General features: G+C 41.9%; 1 protein-coding gene across 1 annotated transcript in view; it reads right to left on the bottom strand.

Annotated features, from left to right (window-relative positions):
* Nucleotides 1-19,056, bottom strand: part of slc24a3 (solute carrier family 24 member 3) — a 65,855-nt gene extending 46,799 nt beyond the window's left edge. Inside the window, exon 1 of the mRNA XM_037124920.1 lies at nucleotides 18,696-19,056. Within this exon, the coding sequence (XP_036980815.1) occupies nucleotides 18,696-18,876 (181 nt within the window). The 5' untranslated portion in view covers nucleotides 18,877-19,056. The remainder of the gene's footprint in view (nucleotides 1-18,695) is intronic.
* Between the last annotated feature and the right edge of the window lie 1,981 nt (nucleotides 19,057-21,037).

Raw genomic sequence — 21,037 nt, 5'->3', positions numbered from 1 at the left:
AACAAAGGTGCTAGATCAAAAGTCAAGGGCCGTAGGAATCATAAATGTGTGGACCCAAGGTCATAGTGGTAATAAAGAATAGCAAGGGCAACAACTACACCATTTTTTTAACTCTGTTTGATCCAAGGCATCTCACATCCACAACAGACTGGTTTATGACGAATATTATTATCTGGCTTGTGACACTTAAACGTGCCTTAATTCTCACTCTTTCTTTCCTTAACCTGAACAACAATATTTTATTCCACCTTTACCCCATTTACCCCAAGTTTAGATGACATGACAAGCAAGGAGTCCACTCTCTTCACATCAGAACTAACCAATAAATCATTGATCATCTAAAGCAACTAAAGCCACTACTTATCTAAATTACCAACTTCAAAGCATGCGTATCGGACTGGAACAAGACATGCCTCATCTCTATTAGAGTGCGCATGAGAGGACGATGTGCCACACTTTGCAGTCGTGTGTGACAACCTCAGTGCTGCAGAACACAGTTTCACAGCGGTGTTGAATGTTGAGTTCATAGGAGAGCAGGACAGATGTGATGAAACCTCAGCAGAGCATCAATTTCATTACTTGACCTAGTATTGTAGTTCTGTTATACATTATAGTTTGATTTCTTCTTCACAAGTTGATAGTTCCAGGCTGGTGAGAATAATGTAATAACCAGTGTCTATATTAATATAATTATTTTGTCTTGGCAGATAAACAAAGCACATATAGACAGATGATGAGGGATGCAAAAACACAACTTGTATCACACTGGAATTATCACTCAATAAGTTAAATATTATTTTCCTCAGCAAGTATTCAGTTAAGCAAGATCGCTTCAACTTTAAGAGGATCAAAAGAAATAAATGGATCCATCTCAGTAACTTCCCCCGATCAACGGCAGAATCTGTGGCGCCGCTGTGAAGTATGGTTTCCACAGTGTGATACTGAAAGTCATGGTAGCATAATTTGGCACATCACTCTGAAAATCACTGATTTTCTAACTCGCCGGCAAACTCATTATTTAAGCAGTGCCAACTCTGAGCATTGACTGCACCACTAAGGAGATGACAGAGGAGGGGCCTGTAGGGATTTGCTGGAAACAATAAACCTCGGCTACACCTTGCTGTGATGTTTTCATTATTTCAGGAACCTTTGGTTCAAAGTCCGAGAGACCACTTTCTATCAGTAGACTGATCAGTTGAAGTAAAGTATATCCTCACCTACAAAAAAAAACCCCACTGTATCTACAGCTCCTGCTGTCAGTGGCAGCATCTTTCCACACAGAATCTACTCTTCCAGGTAGTCGATCAGTCAACGCTCTATCACACCGCAACTGAGAATCAGAAACACACGATGTGCATGCGCTCAGCTACATCCACTCAATATCTCAGAGCAGGATCAGTGTTAGTTTCAGTGGGCACGTTTGTGACACACTCTGTCTGGCTCTCACACACACACACAAGCTTTGCCTTGGTGAGTGATTGCCCGTCAATAAATCGATACGACTATGAGTGGCTAGGATGACATTGGTCCCCTGTGTTTTTAAGAAGTACTCTATGTGTCAAAGAAGATTCTCTAGAGGGACTATATACTGCATATCTATAATAATTAATTAATCATTTATCAGACTTGTGTTTAGTGGCGTTCAACAATGTCGTTCCTCACTCTGACCCTCTCCATTAAGTTATAGACCAAATGAAACACACCGTTGCTTTGAGTAACCTTGTGGATTTCTCTGGGTTTGAAACATTTGGGAAAATGTACACATCTCAACAAAATACATAACAAAAGGTTCTTTTTTAATGCAGAAATGTTACATATTGTATCTTTAAGAAAATGACACAAGGGCTTGAAACAGAAGGATCCAGAGGAGGCTTCTTTAAGACGGCGCTGATAGTGTTCATTGTCTGTGTATTTCTACATAAGATTATACATTACTCCAAGATAAAAAATATCAGTATATGCAGAGCCCAGTCCAGTGTTTCTTGATTGTTGCTTAACAAAGTTGACAGCTCGTTAATGGTCTCATTAGCTGACGCTGTCAGACAACACTCCCGCTGTGAGTGTGTAAGGTCGCTGTCATCTCAGACATCTCTCGCTCTCATCTTTCCTTTTTGTCTCAAGATCCAACCCGGGCTGAGAGGAGAGGGGTCACATGGGGGGAATAAGTGTGGAGAGATCCGCTCTCCTCCTGAGCTCAGCTGACATGTGCTGTGGTCAACTTCAGATAATGAATATTTGTTTCCTTGAATCATACACTGGGTCTGTCCAATAGACAATACATGCAAAAGTTAAATCACTGGCAGTCATTTACATTTCTGAAGAGGTAAAACTTCTTTAAATTTAATATATTTCTAACAGTTTTCTGCCCATGTCTTTTGAAAACAGATTTTAGGCTATATAAAGAGTTTTTATATGTCACATATATGCCAACTTCAGTAGGTACAGTATCTCTGCAACACTGCGCATGAGCAATGTCAGCACTGTTGTTTCTTCACACTTTCTTCATAATGTTTTTCTCATTTGAATGTTCTACTCTGAAATTCCTCAGACGTTTTCCTCTGAGAACAGCTTGTTTATTCACTTAAGGAAAAGACAAATATTTCCAAGCTTATATTTCAAACAATAACATTGTAAATATTACAATTCTGACGTTAATTTTTTTCTCCAAAATGGCAAAGTGCCCCTTTCAGAATAAGTAAAAGTTCAAATCTAAGATTATTTTTATCAATGAGGCCCCCTGGCTTCAAAGTTAAAAATAATACAGTGTTGTCTTCATCAATTAAACCATCCTTGGTTGAGTGCTAATACAGGCATCACCATGCAGAGGGCAAATTAAGCAGACAACTCACAGAACTGATGTTTGGTTGTGAGTCAATAGTTACACTTAATAACTTTCACATCTGCATCTAGTAGAATTTTGATTCAGGGTTTAAAACTTTCATTGATCTTATAAAAAGGTGCCAAGATGATTACATTAATCATTGTGAGACAACAATGCCAAATCAACTGGAATAATAAGATCATAAATATCTTATCACCATTTACAAAACTGGCAATCCTTTTATTTTCCTGTAATGGTTGTTAGAAGAGATGAATCGTGACCAAACCTAGCTCATCTTCACCAGTCGAGTTGAGTCGAAAATCACCACAAAAGCAAAAAGGAATAGAAATGAGGCAACATTACCTCTCAAGTGTGACGAGATTTTTGAGGCAAGTAATGGTTCATATTTCAGAAAACACAAGGGCTGAAGAAAGAAAGGAGTGATACTGAATAATTTTCACTCTCACTCACTTTTGACCTTTCCTGCAGACAAATGAACTAAATCTGCTCTTTCTCTCTGAACTGCAGCGGATCCATGTCTCTTTGGATGAGCATCCCATCCAGCATACATGTCACATAGAATAACCAACATGACATTACCACGATGTCGCTTATGTCACAGTGCGTGAATGTAATAGATAGGCGCCGTGTTCCCTTTGTCAATCAAACATGATGCATGAAACGCCCAGGTCTAGAACCTGAAGACATTTTTGCTTTCTTTCTATTGCTGCGTGGAATAATGGCCCCTCAGAGGATTCAAAGAAAAAGGACATCGCCTCAAACTGGTATTCTCCTTGTGTGGTGATGGGGGTGCTGTGGTAGGGGCTAGGTGGTTCTGGGGTATCTCCAAATGACGTTGATATTTGCTTCAGGAATGTCATTAGGAAGAAACAGAGCAAATCTATGAGCTTGGATGGAGTAACTTTCTCCAAACACCCCAGCTGGCCACATACCTCCAATTTTGAAGGCAAGTGTTGTGAACCCTCCTGAACTCCTTTCTTTGACAGCTTGTGCCTAAAATATACATTCAATAACAAAATCCGGTGAGTGGACTTACTCGTCCAAACAGATATTGCTTGTCATTATGGACTGAGCGATGGCACATGCACTTTGACAGCTCCCAGTTGGTTTGGGAGCCACTACGTAACATTTAATTAATTTTGTGATCGGCTGATGACCAGGCCTTGAGACTGATGGTGTCGCATCATTCTGACGACCATAGAAAGGGTGTCTGGGATGAACAAAGATCTTCTCCATGACAAAAGAAATTGAGTTGTATTTCAACACGCTTTGGAAATAAAATGAACCGGGCGCTGGCTAAATAGCCTCTCTTAACATGCTGTTAGTTATCTGTCTTTCCGCAGTGCTGCAGACATCCAGGTTCAGAACCTGAAGAGATTTTGACTTCCTCTGCTGCCACGCGAATTCTCTTCCACAGCAACACAGACCAAATAATGTATGAGGGTTCAGCGCAGCAAAAAGTCAGAGTGTGTCTGAGAGAGGAAGATTATCTCAGTGGAAATGTCTAGAAATTGGACAAAACACACACACACGCACACACACATATTTCAGAACAAATTGTCTCTCCAGTGCAGAAACGACTTCAGACAAGATAGTTACATAATCAGGGTATATTTGCCTAAATTGTCCAAAAATGGACAAGAGCAAATGTGTGGTGCGTTCTCTGTGTGTGGGTCCCACGAGGGGTTTGAGATGAACAAAGCAGAAAATGCTCTCAGACACACAAAGCTCAACAGGACTAAAAGGCAGCCTCATAATACCCTGTTCTGTGCAGGTATATGACTGTGAAACCCACTAACACCCACCAACATCTGGCTTATGTCTTCAGTGGGGAAGGGCACAATCAGCGTTTATTCCCACGTCAAATGACTCTGAACTCACTGGTATTTATTGGCACTAGCTCTGATGGGCTGGTTGAAATTTCAGAGGTAAATACTTTTCCATCCGTCTCTACTCAAGCAGTGCTGGGACATCGTTCAGAGAGCCTGACATGAACCACTGTATCATCGTCACTGGACTCCATGCTGCTTTTTAATAACCTTTTAATCCAAAAGTTAAAAAGTCACCTTTGAGCTCTCCTTCCATCAGTGTAAGTTCTGGATCAGAGCGCACCTGTAACTCCAGGTGTTTCTTCCTCCTGAAGGTCTGGCTCTGCAAGCCGCTATCCTCCACACCCCATACACCATTTGGCTAAGCCCACAACATATGCAAATGTTTTGCTGAAAGTTCAATATTTTCAATTTACACAAAAAGGTGAATGATGCAACTGATGGAAATTCGCACCACCTGACTGGAATAGATACAAATTGGCTTCTAATCACATCTGCACTGACTTTATTGGGTTTTCAAGTCAGGAACGCTGCGGACCAGAAAGCGCTTTGCTTTGCCCCAGTATAGCTCACCAGCGTCAGGTCTTCATGCTCTTCTCTCCTAATAGGGCTGGTGAAACAGGCTGGTAGTGCACCTGGCTCTAATTTCTGGTAAATTAGACAGTGAGCCTGCTGTCTCGTCTTGAGACTACTTGGACGGTCAATACATTTCAATAAAGTTCTGAAAGCCTAAGTCAGTCCATCTGCTGAAGTTATTCTCCCGCCTATAGAATATAATACTCAATGCGCTTGGAAACAAACTTATAATCAGACTCGAATACGATGGCTTCTGGCAGCCAGACAGCCTATTAAACAGTGAGCTCTCTGACTGAAGAGCAGTCTGCAGATAAGGAGACAGTTTCACTCATTATCTTTCCCAGCGAGGAGATTAATATCCTCAGCATATTTGTCTTTTCAATAGGACGGGCCTCTCAAAGCTCTAGCATAATAAGCCTCAGTCCAACGGTCACACATACACACAGACACACATGCACACAGGTGCAGACACACACATGCGAACCCAGACAAACAGATTCTTAAATTTCATTCAGAGTCATCTGAGAATGTGATTAATCTGATCGGAGTAATTAAAAGCGTAGTGGGTTCCTCTGGCCCTGCTAAGTGCAGGTGAATAGCACTGTGATTGTGTTTGCATTTGTCGGAGCAACACAAGGGCCCTGCAAGCTAATCACTGCAGGAGGGTTCAATCACACACCCGACTGTGTCATCATCAGCCAACAAGGGCCCCTTCAGAGAATTCAGAGATAAAGAACGTCACCTCATACTGGTATTCTCCTTGTGTCATATGATGGGGGTACTGTGGTAGGGGGATAGGTTCTGGGTTTTTTCCCTTCAAAATAACATGATATTTGGTTTGGTTTGTACTGTAATATTGTGCTCACAATTATTGGTCACCACCAGTATTTATTGTCAGTTTAATCCTATGAATAAGGTAGAGTTCCTTAAAGTGCTTAAGAAGAAATAGCATTTGAACATTTATAATTCCACAATCACTTGGCAAGCTATCTGCCCATGATCATGTGAAATGATCATGGGCATCATGTGAAATGAGCGCTTCAGAAACAACTGGTAAATGGACACTGCGGTGAGATTGGTTCTCAACCACCAAAAATGACCGGCCCTGGTATATAATCATGTAATGGACTGACATCCTAGCTCGCAGAGCAATCGATGGTTTAGAACAATAAACCTGAAATCTGTGGCATTAAGGTCAAGCCATTTTGTGCCGTTATTGTTCCAATAGGACTGCCAAGTCCCCCATTCAGGTAGTCTGTCACCCAAATCTGTAAAAATGCAAAAAGTGTTACCTTCTTGATTTACCGTTTGGTTATAACAAGAATTTGAAGATAAAAATTCCGTCTTACATTAAAAGCATCATAATATGTAACTCTGATTTTACTCTACAGCCACTAACCTATATTTCACTGCATAATCATTTTCAGTTGAGAAACTATCACTGTCAGATTTGTGGCCTTTGGGGAAACAGCAGGTTCTGTTCCATTTCTAACGCAGGGAAGGACGCCTCTGTACAGAGAGGCAGAATGTAGAGGGCTGGTGAGAGCTATGGCAGCTCTTTGCTGAGCTCCTCAATCATATGCTTAATGAGGACTTTTACATTGCTCCTCTATATATAGCTGCTGGGTCTACCAGTTATTATGGCTAAGCAGTGGGACATGACTTTAAAACGTATATGAAAAATTTGACAATGCAAAGACTGAGCATGAGAAACAAATAATGAATTAACTAAGCTTAAATCAGCAGGAACAGAGAGGAACACCATTTTTTTTCTGAACTTACCTTCATTCTAGTTTACATGAATATGTTCACTCCAACTATTGGATTTAGAGTAACTTAATTATCTAATGAGATGTGTGTTTTGATAAGCAAGCCTCATCATGGACTGTGTTTTTGGAGCATGAAATCCAATCCCGTAAAACTACTGGAAATTTCAACAGTGGATGGCCGCGCTAAGCCTTAAACTGAGCCTCGTGTCCATTGTGATTACCAACACACTTTACAACAATGAGCCTAGAAAGAGCAGGAGATTCAAAAAGAGGAAGTGTAAGAGAGTAGACATGAAACCACAGGTGGAGGGAAGCGAGTGAGGTGAGGAGAATCAAGGAGTAGAGGAAGAGAAGGACGGATGCAAAGACAACAGCAGGTCTACATAATCTCCAGATCCCATCCCTCTTCCTCAGGGGAGGGACCCCTGTCTTCAACCCTTGCACCCTTCCTTGTGTCTATCCGAGCCATGTGAAGATCCCAGAATACACATGGCAGGTGCTAAAATAGGCTTTGGGCTGGGTGATGAATTAGGAAGGGCATATTTGGGGAGCGAGGGAGCGAGAGAGACAGAGAGAGAGAGAGAGAGAGAGAGAGAGAGAGAAAATAGCTCCTAATGTTTAATCACAGCTAGATCTAATACAATACAGAGCCCACAGACAAACCCAGTGACCCCTCGCTTAGATTTGCTCATCCATCATAGCTGAGCTCTGACTGTGTTTATGTGTGCGTGTGTGTCCATATGATTCGATTATGAACACATGAGATAATACTCTTGAGGGTGAGAAATGAAGCTGTTGTTAACAGATTGGGGACAATCTGAAGACAAAGACACACACAGACACACAGACACACAGACACACACACACACACACACACACACACACACACACACACACACACACACACACACACACACACACACCTCAGATAGTATGGTGTGGGTATCTCAGGTCTGATGCTGATTATTAATGTAAGTGACAGATATCCACTATTTGGAATTGATATCTCCATCGGTCACAACTGCAATTAACACAATAAAAGCCCCTCCAAAATAACAATAATAGGTCATCTACGTCTAAAAATAAATCTTCTAAAAAGGGATGTGCGAATAGCTTGGATGGAATGAGCCAGATGATCAGGTTGTCGACCGAAGCAGTGTGAGAGCAGGTCCAGGTGGAGAAGAGATGTTTCTCCTTTAGGCTGGATAACCGGACATCCGCTTGCTACCATGACGAGAAGTGGAAGAGAAAGGTACGTGTAGGTTTGATATTCACGACAATTTGAGCTGAAATGACGGCACAAAACGACAGCAGCGTGGATGAATCAAAGGCAGGGAGACAATCATATTCAAAAAAAGGTGACAAGATGATGTCTAAGAGCAACAAGCGGCAAGACGGTAGGCTAACAGTGAGGGTGCGTCGCTCTGCTATTGGTGAGATGTGCCCTGCTGATATAGATAATGACAGGCAGTTATGAGGGAGCATGAGTGAGAGCAGTGAAAGAAGACCGAGCACGCAAAAGAGAAGTCTTCCTGTCTGGGCCTTTGCTGGAGCCTCATTTAAAGACTTCGCTTCAGTAGGGCACAACTGCAAACACATCTGCAGTTCATCAAATTGCCGGAATCTAAATTGACACACACATTGTCAACCATACTATATTTAGAGTACGTTGGTGTGGGACCTCTTGCGGCCTGAAAGCATAGACAGATTTGGTTGCTCCTCATTGAGCTGAGCAGCCACTTAATTGTCAGCCCAACGCTGGAGTGTTTCCTCTGAGGTGCACACATGCATGCACTCATCAACGTTCTCTCTCTTTTGCATGTATATATGCGCACATTTACACAGTCGTGAACTTAGCGCGACATTATTCTCACTGAGCTTATTGAATAATCCTCATTCTAATTTGGAATTCACAAAGCCCTGCATCACAGCGTCCTCACTCCCAGCAGACTGGTGGAGTAGCATCTCCACATGATCCCACATGGTCCCACACTGCTCTCTAGCATGTAATCTGAAGTCTTTCCCCTCCCCACAGTTCATAGGTGTCACACAGTCAGTTGACACATGTTACACACAGGATCCACTCTGCTGTGAGTTCATTATTCATCCTCGGGCTTTAATTAAACATAGTTGGGGACTTCCATGGAATTAACAGGAGTCGTACGATAACCTTCGCCATTTGCCAGAAGCCTCTGAGAACCCATGTGTTTGTGTATGAGCATGCTTATATTTTTCAAGTTAGCTCACTTCATCTAAAACCGTCAATACAACACACTTGAAGCACATATACGTGATATTGTGTGTACAATTTTGAGGATTAAAAAGGCTAGAAACTAAAAAACAAACAAACAAACAATTGGTACCTTAAGCACACCTTGCTAATTACAACTTTTGGGTTGAGCTGAACCCTTTTAGCTACACGCTCTGGTAACTTGTCATTATCAATAACACAAGAGCTGCACTAATCCCACATTTGTGTATTAAAAATGGATCAAATAACTATACGTGATGTGAAAGGGGTCCCCTTGTAGTTACAAACCCCAGGAGTGTTATCACGGCAAGCAGCTGTACTCGACCTGACCAGCACCAAACAGCAGACAGACAAAGTCAGCAACTGGCAGAGGAAGGTGGTGGAGCACTAGGACTGAAAAGGTGACCATTGGATGTAGCGGATTCTGCAGCAGTCAGAGAGACTGTAAATTACCATTTGGATTCAGTCAAACTCAATATCCAAAGCACAGATGATGCTGTGTGCACATTAATGATTCTGCTCTGATAAGATCATCTATATACATTTCATGACATATAAATTGAACATGGATTATGTATGGTGTAGAGTATACATGGAAACATGGTCAGTATCATTTGGCTTTTCTGACAAGAATCTACATGCAAAAACTCTTTAATGTCATCTCAACCACCAACATGTCTGTTAGACCCAATCCAAACTAAACTACCTTTACTTTGCACTTCTTTAGTGGACATGATCAATCCCTATCAAGTGGATATGTAACACTGTCCCCAAGCACCTTTATCCTATGGCGTCCGATGGAACTCCCTTCTTAATATTCACCCTCAGCCTCAGTCACAAGCAGTTATCGTATATCCAAGCAGTTAAATGTCACTTTGTTATGGAAGCGAAAGATGAGAAATCACAAATCTAAACATTCATTTACTAGTTGGGTCATCTCCAGCAACATGCCATCACTCTGATAAATAATTGGTCATTTGGTGTCACTAACCCTTTCACACTAAAACACCCAATTACCTGCAAACTAATTAGTTTATAACACACTGTTTTGAGCATTTTGCACGTATATGTAGATCAGAATTTCTTCTTTCTGGAGCAGAACCTTGAAGTTTCAGGTTCACTTCTGCTCTCCATCCGTTGCAATACTTAGCTAGGATGTAATTGGTTTGGATAAGCTTTGATGTGTTGGAAAAACCACCAGACAAAAACAATTAACAAAGGTTGTTTGTATGCGCATTGGTCCTCAGTGGTTACAACAGATTCGTGGAGTCATTTAATACTGCTTTAAAACCACTAAATTCCTGAACGCAGCTTTAAATGTGCGACATTTCCAGTAATCTCTTCAGTCCAGTCAGAGTGTGCAGTGGAACCCTGTCCTTAAGCTCGTATTTGCATGCGATGACTGTCTGTCTGAATAGCATTACAGTACCAATGGTATTACCGGACTGAATAACATGAGCGTGCCTTTGTCCATTATTCAGTCGGAGAGGAGGACAATATGATTCCCAGCATTCTAACCCTGAGAGCAGACAGGCCCCATTAGGTGCTCAGCTTGTTACAATAACACGAAGTCATCCATCAAAACCTGGACTCGCTGTCACAAAGCCTACAAAAAGCAGCTCCTATAATGAAGTGCTACACGAGCAACAGATCAAGAGGGGTGCGTAACAGAGAACAGAGTGAAAGAAGAGGGAAGGAAAAAAGAGAGGGAATGAAACTGGAGAAATAATCAAAGCAAATGAGAGAAAAAGAGAGGGAAATTCATATATATCAGCAGGCCATTTGCACCTCATGTTCTGACTGTTTCAGTCATCACACACATATAGACCTCCCCAGTCATTACTGTGCCCTCTTCACTTTCATTTTACTGCAGTACATTGCAAAGTATCTATATTTTCCAGTCAAATGAGGAACGTGTGTGCGCACCAGTGCATGTGTGAGAATAACCTTGTTGCGGGTTTCCTAGATTGTGCCCAAGTGCAGATGAAGGTCAGCTCATCCATGCTTGGCACATCAGTCAGAGTAAAGTGGAGGGGTTAATCTCTGTGTACCTGACACGTCCGCCGCTGTTTACATGGTTGGGTTGGTAAAATGTTAAAGCTGCACTGATCAATATTTTCATTCTTTAAATGAAGGAAATTACTATAACATATTATTATTCTAAAATGTAAAAGGTGTCACTCATGACAAACCCACAGAGAATTACCTTAATCTGCAGTCCCCCTGTTAGGTCAATGGATTGTTTTAGCCTCTTTCAGCTCATTGTTTTTTTTTGTTTTTCCCAAATATAACTATTTCAGATCAGTTACACCATTACCCTCTTCTCCAGCTGCAGTTTTTGGCAGAAATTAGTTAGGCTGTACAATACTGTAGGCTACAATACCTGTCTGGAACCAAACAGCGGGCTGTCAAAATGAACAACCAGCTGGTGAACAGGCCTGAAAGGCGAGTGAAACATGCATGGATGTGTACCCAGGAAAGTGTTTACCACCATGTTCAGCATTCTGTACAAGGTGATACGAGATCTGTTTTGTTTACAATGTGGTCTGAAACATGCTATGCAGGTAGTTCCAGGCTAACGTCAACATGGTAATGATACAATGTTACAATATTATCACATTTGATAGTTTGCTAAACTAAGCCAGCAAATATCACAAACTAAAATGTTCTACCTCACAAATTGCATCTGAGGCTGGTAACCCTCGATGAATAGCAAAGGTGTTCACCAAGGTTATAACAGTTTATCCTCTGGGGAACATTAATGCGTACCAATATTTGACTGCAGTCCACCAACGGTGGTTTAGCTGCATTAAGTGTGCTTGGGCAAACACACTAGGTTACCGTGATAACCTCAGGAAGAATGACGCAGATGTGGGATTGTTGTGCGGCAAGACAGCAAATAAATAAGTCAACAAACTGACAAGCTCTGCTTCAGCAAATTCTGTGAACAAGCTTTTTTTGAGACTGTGCACTGATGATGGGCACGGTGATGAGAGAGTGAGCTCGGGAGAAAAAAAAGAGAGGGGGAGAAAAGAAAGCTGTAACTGCTGCATCACCGGGGCACTATGAAAGGCACAAGGGTTGGAGCTATAGGGGGGATACCGAAATGATAGCTGAGTGCCGCCGAAGTGGCGGGAGAGAGGGATAAGATGACAGCGCAGTGACCAACAGATAGATGGGAAGCTTGAGAGAGAGTGCGACAGAGGAGGAAGAAATGGAAGGATGGGGGGAAAAAAACGGGGAGAGAGGTTGTTTGTGTCTACCTCAGACTGGGGAGTGTTGCGCTCTGTTCACACAGGCTGACCCAGATGCAGCTGAATTAGACACAGTCCTTGTCAGTCCTGTGTGTGCTGAAATGTGTCCATAGCACAGACTATGTACAACTGGCAAGTACTAAAAGCAAACATTCAATGTTGGGTTGTATTGATTTTTTTGATCAGACATGTTTTTAATTTGAATTATAAATGCTGCCAATTTTAGACTGTATTCTTGTGTGGCTGCTTGTGTTCTTTCACTTCTGGCTACAGCATCTGATGACATGTTGTAATCTATTGCCTGTTTATGCATCGCGCAGCTATAGAGCAACATTGGCTTCAGTGTCTGCCATTTAAACATTGGCTTTTACTTTAAAGTCTGTCAGCATCATCTCATTGTCGACATTTTCCCTCTTAGGTTCAATAACAGTTGAGAAAGCTTGGTACCTGGACGAACGTCAGTCAACTTTTCTGTTTCCTGCTGAGCTCATATATGTGCTTTGTGCTCCTATTGTCTGAATGAAAAGAAAAACAAGTTAACAAGATGGTTCACTACAATGTAAAGTCGGGCTATACTGATGCCACAGTCTTCACGGACACATCACATCATATATGACTTGACTTGGCCTCTATACGCCTTGTTTTGCCTTGTTCATAAAACTTAACTGTGTAAATACATCCTTCCATCGGGTACTGTGGTGCTCGCTGTCAGTTTCTTGATGTCATATTGCTGCCCAGAAAATCTGGGTAAGCATGGAATCTTAACAGTCTGCTAGAGGTGAAGAGTGGATAAATACACTATACTGTAATGTGATCATTCACAGGGGTAACTACAAGTGACTCCAAATCTTTGAGTTTGTAAAACATACGTGTACTTATTCCTCGAAGTGAGGTTTTAAAAAACCAATACCAAACTAATGTACTTTATCGATACCAGTCTTACAAACAAGACACGATACACAGAGAAGACCACTGACACAGCAGCTACAGCATATGCAACATGTCTAATCTTAAAGAGGTTACTGAGCAACATTTTTTCATTATGTGAATTGACTAAAAGCATCAATAAATGTAGTTTTAATGTCCCTGCCGATCACAACTCATCTTATGGTTGTCTGTGGGAACACATGGAGGATCCTCTTATAAAAGGGAAGCATTAAACGTCTAAGTACAACGATGACTTGTCTATGTTGATCACACTTTGTAATTTATCCATCACATGCTGTCGACATCACCAAAGGTTGGCATGTGAACTCATGCTTTATATACAGTGACTTTTCATTTAGCTTGTTGTTTAAGGTTCAAACTAATTTTACAGTTCAGTCACTATTAACAATCAGTCATCTTGTCTGACATCCAACTGAGGAGAATATTCCTTGTGTGTACCTCCGCAGCTCTGTCGCATACTTTTGTGTTTAAGTAGCTAATTAATGAATCTGTCAATCACACGTTGGAGGCACTGCCCAGGGAGGAGCAGCAATCCAGTTGTGTGAAATGTCAGAATCTGCCCATCAGCAACCAAGAAGATTAAAAAAAATAATAAAAAATTAAAGGTACTGCAGACGAGGAAAGAGGCTCTTCATGTTTATGGCTTGAGTTCTCAAACTTTGCACTGCTTCAAAGGATAACTGAAGTTAACTGCAATGTATTCTGTAGATTAGGCAATCATTTCTATCAGTTATGGGTAAACGGCACTGATGAGAGCATTTGCTGATGGACAAGCATATACGTATGTTACATGAAATCTACACACAGCATTAAAACATGCCTTTAAAACCCAAATGACCTGTCATTTTTGGAATATTCTGTATTTTCACAGTGGTTTTAGGGAGATAATGCATCTTCTCCCATCTGTCTACGTTCTGTATTTCTGCAGAAATTAAGCCATTATAAAACTGAAGTGTAAAGTAAATCCACGGATGTACGGCTGAAGTTTTGCATATTTTCATGCGCGACTCTGTCAAATGAAAGAGATGTTTGTAAAGGCATCTGTGTGTCAGGCCTGCTGCGTTGCTCGCAGTGTTGAAGTGTACTGCTGAGACCATGCTGTTCATGGTGTTACACGTGCAGAGGGAGCGTTTTTACACAACAGAGACCCCGTGAATGTTCGTCTCTCTACAACTGTGGATGCATGTGGATTGAAGTGCTTTTTTTTTTTGAAAGAATGTATTTTGCTCATTTATTTAATGAGAGTGTTATTTATCTTTTTGAAGTGTTGCCTCACGTCTCTGCAATTGCAGTGCAGTTTATGCTGGAGCTTGTAATGAGACGGAATTATTATTTTATTTCATGTTAATCCAAAGAAAAAGGTTTCTTGTTTTTGAATTAAACACAGCCTAAATACCCCAAAAAGGTATATTAATTATTAATTTGGGCTTTTAGGAAATTGCCTTTGTGGTGGAGAAATGCAGACAGAAACGATCACGAAACCGGACCTCCCTCCATCCTCCCTCCGTTTCCTCCTCCCTCCGCTCCCCGACTCACTTTATCCCCTTCACTGTGGACAGGCTCCCCTCTTTATCTTTTCTCCCCTTCCGCTTGCCTCCATCTAACCCTCTTCATCTCACTCTATCCCTCCCCGTCTACTCCTTTAGCATCTCCCTCCTCCACCTCCTTCCATCACTGGCACTGCTGCCCCCCCCCAACATTTCCCTCCTCTCCTGTCTCTGTTCTTTTCGGTCTATTTCGGCTCCGAGTCCCGGGGCTTCGTCAGCGCAAAGTGCTCCGTCTGTGCTCCTCCACTCTCCCCTCCCGTCCTCTGCTAGCGTGCAAAGAGAAGGGGACCCACCGACGAGAGCTTTAAGTTATGTAATGAGATCATCTGGAGACTAATGTTGTATAGCAGATATACCAAGCAGCCATTAGTGGCTTCTCTATAGCACAACCATTTGTCTGGCTGCCACGCGCGTCTTTTTGGTTTGTCACAGATGGATGATGGAGGGACTTTAGATTGAGCAGCAAGGATCTATGATATTAAATCCTCCAGATGACAGCGACAGCAACATGTGTTTGGGTAATCCTCCTTCCTATAGTGCTTTTGTCCTGGGTCTGGGCTTTACCTTGCGTTTTCCGGAGGTGAGATGGATGGGGCTTAGGGGGAATGGTGGTCGAATTGAGGACAGATGGAGGACAAGGGGGTATGAGGAGAGGTGTGTGCGCATCCACGTGTTGGTCCGCAGGGCCGTGGTGGGGGAAGCGAAGACATGGGGGAATGTACACACACACACACACCTTGACACGTGTGCTAGCGCATTTTCCAAGACCTTGAAAGCCTCGTCGTGCCCCGAGGGGTGCTATCACTGACATGAGAAGAGGTCCTGCTCTCCCATGTGACAGTCGATGTGAAAATGCTGTCAATTAGCATCCAACTCAGAAGGCATTTCTCCATCAGCAGGGGTCAGCGTCGACAGTACAGTGTAACGATAATACAGTTCGGCGCTAAAAAGGTTTGTCAATCATGGGGCTACTCACAGGGTTTTTGACTGTTATTTTCAATTATCAATCACTTATCAATCAAGAATGTTGAGCTTCTCCAATGTAAGGATTTGCTGCTTTTCCCTGTTTTATGTCCCTGTGACTTGAAAATATTTGGGTTTTAGACTACTGGTCAAGCAAAACGAACAATCCAAAGATGTTGCTGTGAACTGGAATTTATGTACCGTTTCTATATTTGCCAGCTTGCGTTCGTGTGGCATGCATCCAAGGGGGTAAAAAAAAAAAGTTCGAGCCTGCAGCTTTACTCCACGACACTTACCCTGTGTCCACTGGTTGAGGTTTTTGCTGGGTTTGTTTTCTTGTGCCGGGATCCTTTATGAGCTCATTTGGGAAGATGATTTACATGAGACAGACTGAATTTCTGTCTTCTGTAGTTTTTCTGTTGCAGGGTTATCAGGACAAGACAGTTATCAGGGCATAACACCAATGATCTGTTGATCTTTGTGGATCCAGATACGATGATCTGACAATCGCCAAGCCAGCAGTGAAGAAAAATGATTGAAAAATTGAGTCAAGTCATGACCTTAAAATCAAAAGTCAAGTCAAATCATGGATTCCGAGAATTGTGACACACCTGTGAATTAGTCTTAAAAAGGGTTAGGGTTCCACCAGCAGGGGTTCAAAACCCTGATGAAACTGTGAGGAGCAGCAAATAATAACAGAATAACGGATCAAGCGATAATGATAATCACAGCAGCCCAAACAACATAAGCAAAAAGAAAGATAGAAGGTCCTGTTACCACAATACTGTGGATAAATTATGAAAACATTCATTTTCAAAATCAAGTTTTTCTAATTCATTCAATTATTTTCATTGTTGATGAGATAAAATATTGAACATGCTCTTCAGTCGTCCAAAACACAAACATATTCTATTAACAATGACATGCCATGACATGCAGCACTTTTTTCATTCAAGAACTGCCATTACTTAAAGTTGTCAACAATAAGATACAGGTTTCCCAAGCTAAAATACACTGAAGACATTTCCTCAATCAATCAATCAATCAATCAATCAATCAATCAGCTATTTAGGCTTTTTTTCTCTCTTCAATTTTAAACTGTGCAGTACTAAATAATACTCAAAGCGCAAACCAAAATCGCAACATCAACTCACTGATGAATCCACAAATAATTTCAATCAGTGCTGCATATTTTCTTCATTTCACTGTAGTTGTCTCCTGTATATACACACACACACTTGTGTTTTCACTGGTTCTGCATCATTACAATTGAGCTGAAGTACAGTCACATAAACAGATGTACACATGACAAATATTGTAACTCATCATGGTTCCAGACTTGGATCATTTCATGACTGATTTCCTGGTGTGAAATGTGGCACTGATGTCACATTTTTTACATATTGGAGACATGCGGCATCTTCATAGCGTCTCTGTGCTCACTACACATTCTCATCTTCTCTGTGGCCCCCAAAAATAGAAGCTCCAGCACACTGTCCGACTGAAATCAGTGAGTGGGTGAGCTGACGATTAGCGCCAAACTTAGAAACTAGTGGAGGTAATCAACGACAGAGAGTGTGAGAAAACTTGGACGAATAGATTCTGCAAACAGTTTGTTTACATCACGACGATGACACCAGTGGGCCGACTGGTTTTGGAATCGAGTCGATAACATTCAGCAACATTTACCGGGCTGCTGACTTGACCATTAACAAGACCTACTTGGCAGAAGCCAGCAAAACATTGGCTGCCGTCAGACCCGGTAATGATATAAAGCTGTTCAAAAGTCTGAGTCGAGCTCATGTACACCCTGTTTATACGTCCCGAATGACACCGCACAAGCCCAACTGATCACAACCACAAGTCAGTCAATGCAAACACCCCGGCTGTTCTACCATTCAAATGACATTTTCCAGTTAAAGAATGCAGTTTAACTTTACACCTCATGTATCAGCTGCTCTCTGCCCACTGTTGGCTGACAAGAAATGGTGGAGAAAAAAAAAAAGTAGATTTCTGCGAAGTGATACAAGCAACACAGACCAGCACAGACACCGCAGCCATTTCCAGGGGATTATTATTTACAGATGTTGAGCAACAGGAAAGCATGCTCTTGGTTTTGTTTTTTTTTTTTCCTCCCCTTTACTGTGATTGTAAATGTGTGCATGGACACACACACACACACACACACACACACACACACACACACACACACACACACAAGAAAAAGGCTGCAAGTCAAAAACAACTCACTCTGATGTAGCTCCACTAATCCCAATGGGATCCATAATGTGTCACATCCCTGACAGCCTTTTTAATGGCGCGTGGCAGCATCACTACTGTACACACTGAGGCCCACATATGTTTACAGCCACTTCACGTCCTCATCTTCCTTAAGTCAACATGAGCCTTACTATGCTGTGACTTATCATTCTGAAATGACATGCTTAATATAAATGTTTAACGTTAACGTGTGCTGCCCACACTTTTTTTTCTCTGCAGACATTCGTCATTGGAGAGCCTTACAGTCCCAATTCAGGAATTTTAAATGTGATGACAATTATGTTTCTCTAACCGCATTTTTGCCTCCCAAACAGCCTGTTGTTACTGCTCGCCACAAACTTCACATGAACGCTTCCCCCCTTCTCCACAACACACAAACATGTGAATTCTGGCTGACAGCGGAGCCAGGAACACCGTCTCGAACGTGGCCCCTCACCTGCTTTCCGTGCCACGGACTGGAGCCCCACGACGAGCCCCAGCAGTGCCCCCGCGAAGCACATCTGGACGGCGAACAACTCCTTTCGCTTTCTCCGCCTGGCTTTGCTCCTCCGTCGGTTCAGCATCACTCCTCCTCTGACGGTCGTCTCCGGCATCCCTTCAACCACCACGCGGGCCATGGCGCTCCTCTCTCGGGGCGAGCGTTCCGGCGGAACCCCCGGGTGGTGGTGCAGAGGTACGAGGAACTGAAGCGAGCCGAGGAGGAAGAGGCGGCGGAGAGACGGGCTGTGTGTGTGTGTGTGTGTGTGTGTGCACTGAACTTACTCGACGAGAGCAGATATGACTTGCTTGTGGATGGATTTGTAAAGTCAGCCCGAGTGGGGGAAAAAAAATAAATTCATCCGGTGTAAATTTTCAAAATAAAGTTCGTATCGCTTGAGAGTTTGGTTTTTTGCTCTCCAAGCATAAAGACTAAAGCATAACCTATCTTAAAAGGATATTTATCCAATATGTTTTCTAAAAGCCTTTGGAAAGCCTTTGGCTGTTTAATTCAATACTATTCTAATAAAATATCATTACTGACGGAGAGCCCGGACAAATTTGCAAAACGAATGAGCCCATATAAACTAAATGAAAGCCAAAATTAAATAAATAGATAAAAATAAATTGTTATTTTATGCTCATCTGTTTGCATTTTGCCTATAATTCACAGAACTGACATACCTTTGCAATTGAATATGTGTTCTAATATAATTTTCTGGTCAACATTTGATGCAAAAATGATTGCAGATAATTATATATATAAATGTGTTTTATCAGCAGCAGGTGTGGTACCTCTATATTGTCTGGATGTTAAGAATAATGCGATCGTATTTTATTTTGAAGTTGATATTTCCGGCTCTTGGCTCACTCCGGAACATTTGCGGTTTGAAGAGGTTACTGATGAGTGCTTCTCCTCCGCCGCTTCTTCCTCCTCCATGCACGGAGTTGGGTGGCGGGCTTCCATAGCTAAATGACCCGGAGCATAAGTGGATGTTTGAGGAACAGGCTGTGGAAATTCAGGCTTGGGTTTGCTGCTTCGGAGCTGTGTGTGTGTGTGTGTGTGTGTGTGTGTGTGTGTGAGAGAGAGAGAGAGAGAGAGTGCAATACTGATTTTGCAATACATGTACACTGAGTCAAGTATATTTAACTGTGGTGAAATGAACTGAACTGAATTGACAGTGACGTGGTCTTAATACTGTGGTTGAATGACGTGATGATGATGGCAAATGCCTATTGAGAAATATATAAATACATTATATTAAAGATGTCATATTGTGGGTCCCAGCAGAATAGGTTTACATACTTTTAAAAAAAAATTAAACACATGCAAAAAAAAGCTACTTAACACAATAAAGGAAAGGCAAAAATCCAAAAAAAAAGCACAACATGATCTCTTTAAATTAGGCTATAAGGGCTGAATGATGTATAAAAAAACTTTTACGTTCTTAGATAAACATTTTTAGACAGCTCTGATGGAACTCTGGATTCATCAGGAGGACAGTATAAACCTGGTCTGTGTCTTTTAACATGTATAGGACAACATTAATTTACATTCTCACCGTTCCAGTCGGCCTGTCTAGAGATTCAAATAATCAATAAAGTTAAGCTGCTGTGCCTCGTGCATAAATGTGCCCAGGGGATGCACTTATCATTTCTACTGCGGCAGGATTGCTGCTGGTATTCATAATCACCTCATCAAAGATGTATTTCACCGACCTGCTTCCCATCCGCTACTGATCAGATTGTTAATTTTTATGACCAGATCACATGGCACTGCCGAGAAGAAGGGGAACTGCCCATCACTACAAATGAATTATAGACTAAAACAGTACATTTACGGATGGCCTACATTATCTGCCACCTCTGATGTCCCCTTACATCTAGAGAATGTGATTTGTGGGCCGTGGCATCTCTGTAGCACCGCAATGCCTCAACTATAATGGCATGTTGTGAGACATTTTGCTATTATGAAACAATTTCAGCGCCTACAATTTATACACTGTACATTGCCATTGTGATAACATTGTGATTAATTATGCAACTGTAAAGGACTGAACACAAGAATATAAAAAAGAAACTACACTCCTTTCATTAACATTGTGATGCTTCAGTGGAAAGGCTCTCTGTGCCTTTGTTGGAGTGCACAGAGACACATATCCAATGACCTTTGACCTCAGGGAGGGAGGATGTCAAGAAAGACAAGGAACAGACCTGTGGAATCCAGCTCCATCCCACCAACTTCAGAGGAGTAATGACATTGTTTCTTCAGACAGAGATCACATTCACATAGATGGACCA

The sequence above is a fragment of the Acanthopagrus latus genome, chromosome 15 (assembly GCF_904848185.1).
Source record: "Acanthopagrus latus isolate v.2019 chromosome 15, fAcaLat1.1, whole genome shotgun sequence".
Classification (NCBI taxonomy): domain Eukaryota; kingdom Metazoa; phylum Chordata; class Actinopteri; order Spariformes; family Sparidae; genus Acanthopagrus; species Acanthopagrus latus.
This window is presented reverse-complemented; position numbering and strand designations above follow the sequence as displayed.